This window comes from Glycine max, chromosome 16 (genome assembly GCF_000004515.6).
Source record: "Glycine max cultivar Williams 82 chromosome 16, Glycine_max_v4.0, whole genome shotgun sequence".
Lineage (NCBI taxonomy): Eukaryota > Viridiplantae > Streptophyta > Magnoliopsida > Fabales > Fabaceae > Glycine > Glycine max.
Window position 1 is genome coordinate 37,626,533 of NC_038252.2, and position 10,581 is coordinate 37,637,113.

Below are 10,581 nucleotides of genomic sequence, written 5' to 3' on the forward strand. Positions count from 1 at the left end.
TCCTAGCTAAGGAGTGAGAGCCACCCCATTAGCGTTGCTAATAAACTAAATATTATAAGAAGGATAAATTTTCAACAAATAAATTTACACTTATGTTTTGTTTAAAGCTTGACTAAAGATGAAAATAAATTATCCAAAAATTTTGTCACACATGACTCAAATAGATATTCCTATTTGCTTCTACTAAGATACAAACAAAAAGAAAAATTATTTAACAGATGAAGCTTCGGAGTAAAAGAAAATACAGAAAAAAAAAAAAGAAGACTATGCTACTTACCACAAACACATAAAAAACGTAAAATTAAAAGACTGTTTTGAGAAAACAATATAATTTTTCCTTTACTAATTTATAAAATGTCATATTTTTTATTTCATCCCTAAAGATTTGTACAAGCAATTATTGTTTATACCATTTTCTGTATATAATTTATAAAACAAGAAAGAAAGTGATACTTTAATAATTATCAGTAAAATTAAAAAAAAATAAGCACAAAACATTTTCTAACAATAAAAAACGTTTATGTTCAATACTTTCTCAAAAGAATCATATATGCATCAAACAGTTACAGCCAATGCCCGTCGTCGTAACCACCCTTTATTCTTCTGCTTCCTTTGTTTGGCACGTCCAAAGGACGTCCTGCATGATGTCAACATTGTGGAATATTACACAAAACAGTGATAGAAAACAATGTCCATTAATGATAGTAACATAAATTGAAGCCTCCATTAATTGATATTTGTGGCAGAAAAATAATTAGATATATTAGATTTTTATTAAAATTTCCATCAAATGAACTGACATGTTATTCTTTTTATTCGTACATATGGTTTATATGTATCTTCATCTTATCCAACTACTCCCATAGTCAAATTTTGTTATGATTTGATAATTAAGGCTTAGTTTTCTTTGACTACAACATGTGAGTGGAGTTGCATACTAAAAAACAAAGCTCGTATAGAATTACACAGTAATACAGTATCTAAATCTATAATTATTTTAAAATATAAAGGTTAATTTCTATGCAACGTTAGAATAAATAAAAAAATTACACTATTATTCAATAAAAAATTATAATAAATAATATAACTTTTAAGATAATTACTCTTCATCACAACATTTTCATGCATGAACTAGTTTCTCTCAAACATACATAATAGCTCCTGCCGTTATATTTTTGTACAATAATTAACGGTTATAGATCAAAGAAAAAATTACTTATTCAATTTCATGATTGCACAGACTTTATCTTTTAGTTCTTATACTTAAAAATTATTCATTTCAGTTCATGTACAAACGCTTGTAGATCCCTTTGGCCCTTGTCATTAAACAAACTTTACCTTTTAGTACTCATTTTGTAATGGAACAAAACGGATTTGAAAGTGCTTATACAAGAACTAAACAAAATGATTTTTAAGTGTAGGAACTAAATAGTTTATGCAATTTTAGAAACCAAATATGTTATTTTTTCTAGATCAAAATCATGATCCATATAAAAGTCAGAGAAGAAAATGTTACATAATTATAATATATTTCAAAATATTAAAATTATTTTACTCTATAAAATTAATGCATTTATTGAATAAATGAAACTAATTAACAAAAGTCATTTACATTACCTGCAACTTACGCTCCAAGAAGGATGCGACTGATTTTTCTCATTTTCAGGCAATGCCACGTACTTCTTCCAATCCTCAAGCAAAATTTTGAGATCATTGACTTTGTTATCTAAACCAACACAACAATTGGCATGCATTGTTGAGACCTTGTTGAAGTCCTTTGCATGCTGACAAAACCCTCCAAAATAACTAGTGCTAAGGAACCTAATCTTCAGCTTCATGTTGGAAATGAAGGAGTTCTTTTTTATCTTGTTGAGGACATCCTGGTCATGCAACTTTGGGTAGGCATTCCTAGAGTTGAACCAATACTTGTAGAACGAAATAGTTCGTTTATTCGATTTCACATAATTAAAGCCTCCATTTGGAGAGTTGTTTAAGTCATAGGTATTGCCATTGAAAAAATCACATGCTATTTGGAAATCTGCATCTTTGTAAAATAGTTTGAAGGGATCTCTAAGCCACATTATATCAGTATCCTGCAAAGGAAAACAAAAAAACCAAATATTAAATGTGTTTAATTTCAATGCACGAATGACAATGTAAAGGGTTGTTACTTTTTACGCAGTTAATCAATCAAAAGACATGTTATAGATGACATTAAAAATATTATAATGATCAACAAAATTATCACACAGAACAATTTTTTATTGGTTGACAATGTAATATACTATATTTCCTCATTAAATTTGTGTATTCAACTTTGAATCTAAATTCTTGTAAACTTTACTGAGAAGTAATTTAAATGAATGTATTTCATTAGAATATATAGAAGTGGTTGTACAATAGAATTAAATAACCTACTCTAAGTAAGAACTATTTAAAATATAAATTAAAGATAACTTCAGACAGATAACAATTATTTAAAATACAAATCAAAGATAACATCAAGTAACAACTAAAACATAAATTCAATCTAAGAGTTATAAGGAGCTACTTTGCAAACAAAAATGTGTATATATACCGTGAACACGAAGTTGTACCCCATATCAAGGACTGTACCAAGGAATTCAATTCTTCTCCACATCATGTGTAGGTAGTCTGCAGTCATGAAAAAAGCTTCACCGGTGAAATTGTCACCTTTAGTTTCAACTTGGTAACAATGCTTGTGCAAAGCTAGGCAACGAGCATGTGCCTTTTGGTCCCAAGTTATTACCACCAAGTGATTCAAAAACATTTTTGTCTGGTTCCCTAGGTGAAAACTCTCAAGAAAGAGGTCAAATATGGAACCTGGCTCTGCCCATGCATCATTTAGAGTTGTGATTATCACTGTCTTATCCTTCATAGATGCGTTTCTAAGAACACTTTGTAGCTTCGGATCATATCCAGCCTGATGCATAAAGCCAAGAAGACTACATCAAACACTTTGGTAACCCAAGTTCACATTTCATAGAAGAATTTTATCAAACACATGATAGGGATAATAAGACAACAGTTTCCAGTATGCCTGTCAAGATGATAAAACAATCCAATCACTTTCTAGCTTCTAGAATGCAGAGGAATCAAAGCTCAACAAGTTAAATAATCTGAAATTTATGTAATAATCCAGTGGTTAGGAAAACATCCTAAAATAAAAAAGTGGGCAAAAATGTGCATGCAAGACATCAAATAGGAAGTATATGCTAATGGGGACATAAACAAATCAAAGTAACAAAATGGTCCCCTCCATTTGCACTTATAACCACAAAACTAGTGGCATATATGATTAATTTGGGTGAAAGTTGTACACAAATTCTACATTGCCAGTGACCTCCAACCTCTCTCACTAAAATGCAAGTATGCAACTATAGAATAGTAGCTGACAGTGTGAAATTATCACAGTACCATTATTGATTATGGCATCCACAAAAGAATAATATCTTAAAAGGGAATTGCATCCCTTTATTCCCTTCCCACTTACTTACTAGTATGTATCAATTATGAATAATCAAACAATTGGCTTGTAGCCACTATGGATCACAATGGCCCCTTTTACCTAAAAATGCAATTAAGATTTTGCCTACTATGGTCAATTTAATCCTTAGCGATTTAGTAAGTTTCACTTTCACATACATAAATGAGAAAATTGGGCATAATCAACACTTCTTCTTCTTAAAATTCTTATTTCCATCAAATCAATTAATCGGTAATCTTTCTAATCTTAAATCAATAATAATAGTAGTCAACCATAAGTCTACATTGGGACAACCACGTGAACAGCTGGTCGTGTCTGATGGTCTTGGCACATGGTTCACCACGTTAACAGCTCTGGTCGCATTTATTGACCATAAAAGATAAGTTTTCTAATTGAAATATTATTGCTAGTTTGAACTTAAAAAAAAAAATGTTTTAAAACTTCACGTTACTCTAAAACTCACCTTGGTTATTTTTTCTTTCAAAAGATATTTTTTAACTAATATATTCCAGTTTCTTATAAAACTGATTTTCTTCGGTCAAACAAAAAAAAATATATAAAACTGATTTTCTAGTAGTAAACATAACCATTTGACTGGAGCTGTTATCTTTTTGGGATCATAGTAACGCCCTAGAGTTTAAATATACCATTTTTTCTATGAACAGACTTTTTTAATAAAAAATATTTTTTTAAAGTTTTAAACACTTAAAAATCAATTTTTGGAAGGAGACCTTGACTTCAAGTTCTGATCTACTATTGCAGAGATTTGATTCTTCCACAAGATCCATCAACATCCACACTGTTTTTCAATAAAATAATATTTTTCGTCTCTCACCCGCGGGAAGCAAAAAACAAAAAACTGCAAGGAAAGGGATGAGAGGAGATGGAGAACAGAACCCAGTAAAAATGAAATCAAAATTAAACAAAAGAAGAAGAAGACAGATTTGGGTTGCTGAGCACTAAATCTGTCTCTGCATGTTGTTGATGAGAACGAAGGGGAGGAAGGAGAGTGTGGGGGATCGCATCGGAGGGAGGAGAGAGTGGGAGTGGGGTGGGGTTCGCGGCGGAGGGAGTAGATGGTGGTGGTCGGGGAGCGTGAGAGAAAACAGAAAAGGGGAAGGAGGAGAGAGTGAGTGTGAGAGAAAACAGAAATGAAAGGAGAAAGAGAGTGGTGTGGGAAGAAGGTTGATTTGGGCATTTAATTTTGTAAAATTTAATTTTTGTAGTCTAATGTTAATGTTTGTATTTTTTTTTTTCAATTAATGATATCTATTATAGTAAGTTTAAATTATCTCCATGAATAAATATTTTAATTATTAATTAATTTTTTTGCAATTAAAAACAATATAATTAATTATTTTAAAATAAATATTAAAAGGTGATTTTTTACTGGACTTAAAAAATAATGTAAAATCTTAACATAAAATAAAAAATGAAAAAAAATCTTAAAAAATAATGTCACTAGTGAACACTTCTATTAGAAAATGCTCTTACAATACCTACATGTTGAATCATGGAATACAGTGGGCACTAATATATTTTATTTTTAACTCCTTCCATCTCATTAAATATCTGTTTGAGGATTTCAGTCTGTCTTAGTACTAAAAAGTTTAATTTTTATGTAAGGTAAAAAAATATATATTATTAACAAATTAAAATCATATAATATATGACTTTTAAGCTATTATTATAAAAAAAATAATAAATTTAATTTTTTTTATTAAATTATTCATTTGATTTCTATAATTTCATAATTTTTATTTTTTTAGTCTCTATAGTTTGAAAGTGATTTTTTTACTCCCTATAATTTAAAAGTATTCTTTTTATTGTATTTTAATTCTTTTTAATCCTTATAATTTGAAAACTATAAGAACTAAAAAAAGTAAAAATTATAAAATTATAAGGACTAAAAAGATCTCTTTTAAAATTACAAGGGCTAAAAGAGAATTAAAATATAAATTATAAGGATTAAAAATATCATTTTCAAACTATAGAAACTAAAAAAGTAAGAATCATAAAACTATAGGGATCAAATGACTAATTTAACGTTTTTTTTAATTAAGAAAGAGGCTAAAATTTAGAATTGAATAACAATATGTATATTTTCAATATATTAAAATTTATATAAAAAAATTCATTAATATCTCCATTTATTGTTATCTCACCAAAATACTTAAATGAGTGTACAACTATATATATTTTGACTCTTTTAATAATAATAATTTTGTCAAAAAAAAGTATTTTTAATAATAACAAATCTTTTAATTAATATTTTTTAAAATGTATATTAGCTTAAAAAATAATACTATAATTCGACACTGTGACTGTCTTAAGCTCTTGCCAAAAAAAGAAAATGTCAAAACTCAAAATGGTGTCATATTCTCCTAGGTCTAATACTATGTGCATTAATTATTGGGCATCATATTATCCCCTGTCAGACAGCAGAACCAAAATTCCCATTGGTATATCTGAATTTCACGAGATATTTTCTAGAGAGAAAAAGAAGAAGGGAACAATTCGCACAAATTTATTAATCAATTAATGTCATCAATGTTGAAACGCCCAGGTTGAGTCCTTTAAAACTATGCAAAATACCTACAAACACCCCAGTGTAAGTTGAAATAATTTTAAGTAATCTTTAGATTAGATTAAAAAGACTGAGTTTTATTACTAACTTAATTTCATAATTAAAGCATTCAGACAGAATATTACAGGCATAGGAGAGAGAGAAAGACTCGTCTTCACAAATCAAAAATCAAATGGTGCCAAAATTTTCAATTAAGAAACGTTAGGCACATAAGGCATGGAGTCCACTGAATTAGATGCATGTCCAATCAGCAACGGTAGAATACTTAGAAGAAGCCCCACACGCCACTACCCATTTTTTCCCTTATCAGTTACAAATCCATCAACCTTCTTACATATCTTTCTAAGACTCTCAGAATTTACAAATAATAATGTATAAAACTTAGTCTAAAAGATTGTTGAGTTGTGATTTTAACTTTCACACCATCATCTAAGCAAAACTAACAAAAAGGGTTATCTTTTTCACTTGATCAATTAGGTTATTAGATAGCAATTTTAGGAAAAGAAACAAAAAGAATGAAATAGTGAGCTCCACTCAGAGAACAAATGGCATAACACAACCTAACTGCATAAGCATTCCAAAAGCATAATTCTTTGGTTCGTGCTTGACAAGCAGAATAACCCAAATTGACCCACAAAGCAAAAAGTTTGATCAACCCAATCACAAGGCAAGCTTGAACAGCTAGAGCATAATATAAAATATATAAAAAAAAATCCAAATCCAAATATTAAAAAATTCAACTTTTTTATTGGTTTGCAAGAAAAATAAGCATCCAAAATCCAAAATCCCCCAAAATTCAGTCCTTTCATTCTCCTCCATTCACCACCACTAATTCCAAATGCAAAGCACACAACTTGGCACACACACAAACATAGAGAGAGAAACACAAAAAGAGAGAGAGAGAGAGAGAGAGAGAGAGAGATACTCACTTTTGCTGACTCATCAATGAAGTAATGCGAGAAGCCATGGAATCCAAAGGGAGAGGCAGTGTTATAGAGAAACATCCACAACACAGCAAACCCAACAACGAACATGGTGAATTGCATGGCCCTTCTCACCAAAAGGTGGCTGCCATCGGAGCTCGACGGCTTGATGCCGTAGCCTGCGGCGGTCTCCACGGCGGCGCCGGCCGTGGTGTCCTTCATCGATTGAATAGCTAGCTCAATTAGGGTGGCAAAATTGGTCACTATGATTTCTTGTGAAGAAGACTATATATATATATACACACAAACTATGATGTGCCTTTGAATATCTTCGATTTCTTCACCAACAAAACAGCAACATGTATATATGTGTGTGTTTGGAAGTATTTACAAAAAATTAAGGATTTTCCGAAGTTGTTTTGTTTTTCGACAATTTTTGCAGTCACATAATTTTATGAGGTGGGAGGTGATTGTGGACGAGAAACAAAGGGGTTTGAAAAGAAACAGTTTCGAATGCATTATAAACTGTGGGCAGCGTCATGAAGGGTGCAAAAAATTAAGGATTTTCCAAAGTTGTTTTGGTTTTTTATGAAGTAACAATTAAGGAGTTATAGTAAATTATTCAAAATCATATAAGCATATCGTTCTTAATAAAATTGGACTCAGAACGTTTTAAGGATTTTAGTTCGAATCTTATTTTTAAAAAAAGTATGATAAAGACATTAGATTATCAATTAAGTTTTTTGACCAAAATTATTTATTAATAAATTTAATGAATACTTCTAATCAATAATATAGTAAAAAGAATATTAAAATTAGAGTGTGTGTTTAACCAATAATTAGAGTGTCGTTAGTCTTTTTCATATTAATTAAAGTTTAATTAATAAATAATAAGTATCGACTATCATAATATAAAAGAGTTTAACATATTAGTAGGTCCCTGAACTTTTGGAGAAATTCGAAAGTCTAATTAGGTCTCAAAATTTTTTTTTTTAAAAAAAATCTATTTAAATTTTTTATCTCTTAAAGTTATTTGGCTCCTTGTCGTTAGTATATGATAACTTGAAATTGCTAAGTAATAATATGTGATGATTTAATTAATTCCAAAAGTACAAAAATCGCAAAAAAAAAATCAATAATCTGTTTTTTTTTTGTTTAGGTTGGGAATGTAATTAAAAAAAATCAAATGATCGAGGGACCTGCTAATATATTAAAACATAATGGAAGTTTTTACATTATTAATTAATAAAATAATTATTTTAAAAGTGAAAAAAATTATTAGATTATAGTGTAAAAAATTCTTTAAACTATTATTCCATTCATAATATTGGCAAAGAAGATAATAGAGGTGGAAATGAAAGCATATTATACAAGTTTCAAAACCGGTCCAAAATAAAGCAATGATAGCTTAAAATTTAGTCTCATTAATAAAAAAAATATTTGTCATTCATTTTTATAAAATAAAATAAAAAAGTCAAATGTGTTAACAAAAATAAATGTTTGTAGTTAATATTGAATCATTAAGATAATATTTGAGTTTCATATTTGATAAAAATAATTTTTTTTTACTTATTTCCTTGTCGAACTCTAAATTTGTTAAAAAATTCTCTAGATGAACAGAGGGTTAAAATACAAAAAAATCCACATTTAGTTAAAAAAAATCAACATAGAGTTCTTCATTTAAAGTAAAAAAAATCTTAAAATTTATTCTAAGTCTTACTCATATGTCAATCCCAAGAACATGTGTTTACAAACAAATACAATCCCATGAGAATTGAAAAAAGAATCAAAATAAATAAAAAATGAATAAATTAAAAAACCGAAGAATAGATCAAAAGATTGAAAATTTGATTTTTTTTTATTAGATTTGACTGAGTTTTGAATTTATTGTTTCAATCCAATCCAAAAAACTTGTACATATTTATTTATTTTTATTCATAATTTAATAATATCACTCGTGTTTTCATTTTTATTTTTTATATCTTTATAAAATTATCATATAATTTATACTTATTTATAAAAAAAATATTTAATCAAAGATTATTTTTTATTAACTATTTTAATTAAGATACTTAAATATAATTATATAATGACATATAAACGAAATATTTGATATTTTAAAATTATTTTTATTATATTTATTATATATCTTATTTTTTATATAATATTTTTCACAAAAATTAAAATTAAGATTAAAATAAAAAACAATCTAATCCAAATCACATTACAATAGATCAAATCGGATCATATTAAAGTTTTGACCATTATCGATTAAATGATGAATTAAATAAATTGAAGTGATTGCCTTTAAAAAAAAATATAGATTGGATACTTTTTTTGTTTAAAGTCAATTCAATCCAATCGTCAAACATTCCTAATCCTTAGAGACCGCATTTTTTTTGTAGCTGGCGTAGGTGAAAAATGAAATAGTTTGTTTTTTTTATAGGAAAATTTAAACAATAAATTTGATTTATGGATTAAAACTTCATGTTTATATATATTAAAAAATAAAAGTCAACTAAAAAAATTATTGAATAGTGATTGATTTGATTTATCATTGTTAGTAGAGTAGATTTATACAGTCAATCAAACCTTATTCATTACGTTAAAAGGAGAATATTTTAAAATTCATTTCCTTGGCTTCCTTGTAAAGGTGAATTATTGATTTTTGTTTTTGTGCAGTATATTAGTCCATTCAAGGCAGCTTGTTGAGGTGGAATATTCTGCCATTGATATTTATATTTTGTGCTCAATGAGATACATAGAGTACTGGAAAAAGTATTATGTGGACAACTCATTGGCTAGTTTTATTTTAGCTTCTTCTGTGTTTTCTTAGGTGCTATTTGAAGGAGTCACATTAGGGGTGGTCCTTTTCCAGGAAGGAACATTTGCCGTTTTGCACCACTCTTCTTAGACTATTTGAGTCTAAAATCTTTTATAATTTTGTTTTGTGAGACTAGATGTAAAATCACTCTTAACAGAAGATATATTAATTAATTAGTTTATGTGTATAGCCCAAATAGTGTGTCATAATGGTATATATATATGGTTGAGAAAAAAAAATGTGGCTCCTAATGTGAATTAAAAATCTTATTGCTAGGTGTACATGCATGATACAACATATAAAACAAAATGATGACACTATAAAAGAAACGCATACATCATAATAAACACAAAAGGACAATGTATAAATTTTGGCCTCACACGGCAAATACAGGTCAATGAAGCCTCTTCCTTGTTGGTTCTTGGAAGAAGACAGGCAAAAGCAACACTTTTTGTTTTTCATCCAACTTCATTGAAGGGATTAGTTCACTTCAGAAAATAAAATAGACAGTTTTAATTATTAATAAGATAATTATATGATTATCCATTTTAATTATTGATTTTGTCAATCAATAACTGAGAAAATTACTTATAATGAAATAAGTAGTAGAAGGGAAGATATTATATATATAGAGAGAGATGGAGCAAAACATAAAGTAAAAAAATGACATAAATATAGAAGTATTGAAATTTGCAGTGTATATATACAGGTTTCAATTTTCCTAAGCTATTTTTTTTGG

General features: G+C 28.2%; 1 protein-coding gene across 3 annotated transcripts; it reads right to left on the minus strand.

Annotated features, from left to right (window-relative positions):
- Nucleotides 1-481: 481 nt before the first annotated feature.
- Nucleotides 482-7,657, minus strand: LOC100778213 (uncharacterized protein At4g15970). Of its 3 annotated transcripts, none has more exons than XM_003548262.5 (4): nt 7,025-7,657; nt 2,579-2,944; nt 1,618-2,093; nt 482-637 (listed from the first exon to the last, which is right to left on the minus strand). In XM_003548262.5, exons 1-4 carry the CDS (start codon nt 7,238-7,240, stop codon nt 556-558), a joined length of 1,140 nt encoding a protein of 379 aa, XP_003548310.1. In that variant the 5' UTR covers nt 7,241-7,657; the 3' UTR covers nt 482-555. The 3 variants fall into 3 exon arrangements, with proteins under 3 accessions (XP_003548310.1, XP_006599720.1, XP_006599722.1); XM_006599657.4 differs by lacking the exon at nt 7,025-7,657 and adding an exon at nt 4,240-4,675; XM_006599659.4 differs by lacking the exon at nt 7,025-7,657 and adding an exon at nt 3,781-4,673.
- Nucleotides 7,658-10,581: the final 2,924 nt, after the last annotated feature.

Bases quoted from the DNA above. Each gene is read 5' to 3' on its own strand.
- LOC100778213 (XM_003548262.5), bottom strand. From the start codon at position 7,240: ATGAAGGACACCACGGCCGGCGCCGCCGTGGAGACCGCCGCAGGCTAC. The intron at 2,094-2,578 runs GTATATATACAC...TTTCCTTTGCAG, and splicing joins GGTACAACTTCGTGTTCACG to GATACTGATATAATGTGGCT. The intron at 638-1,617 runs GTAATGTAAATG...GACATCATGCAG, and splicing joins TCTTGGAGCGTAAGTTGCAG to GACGTCCTTTGGACGTGCCA.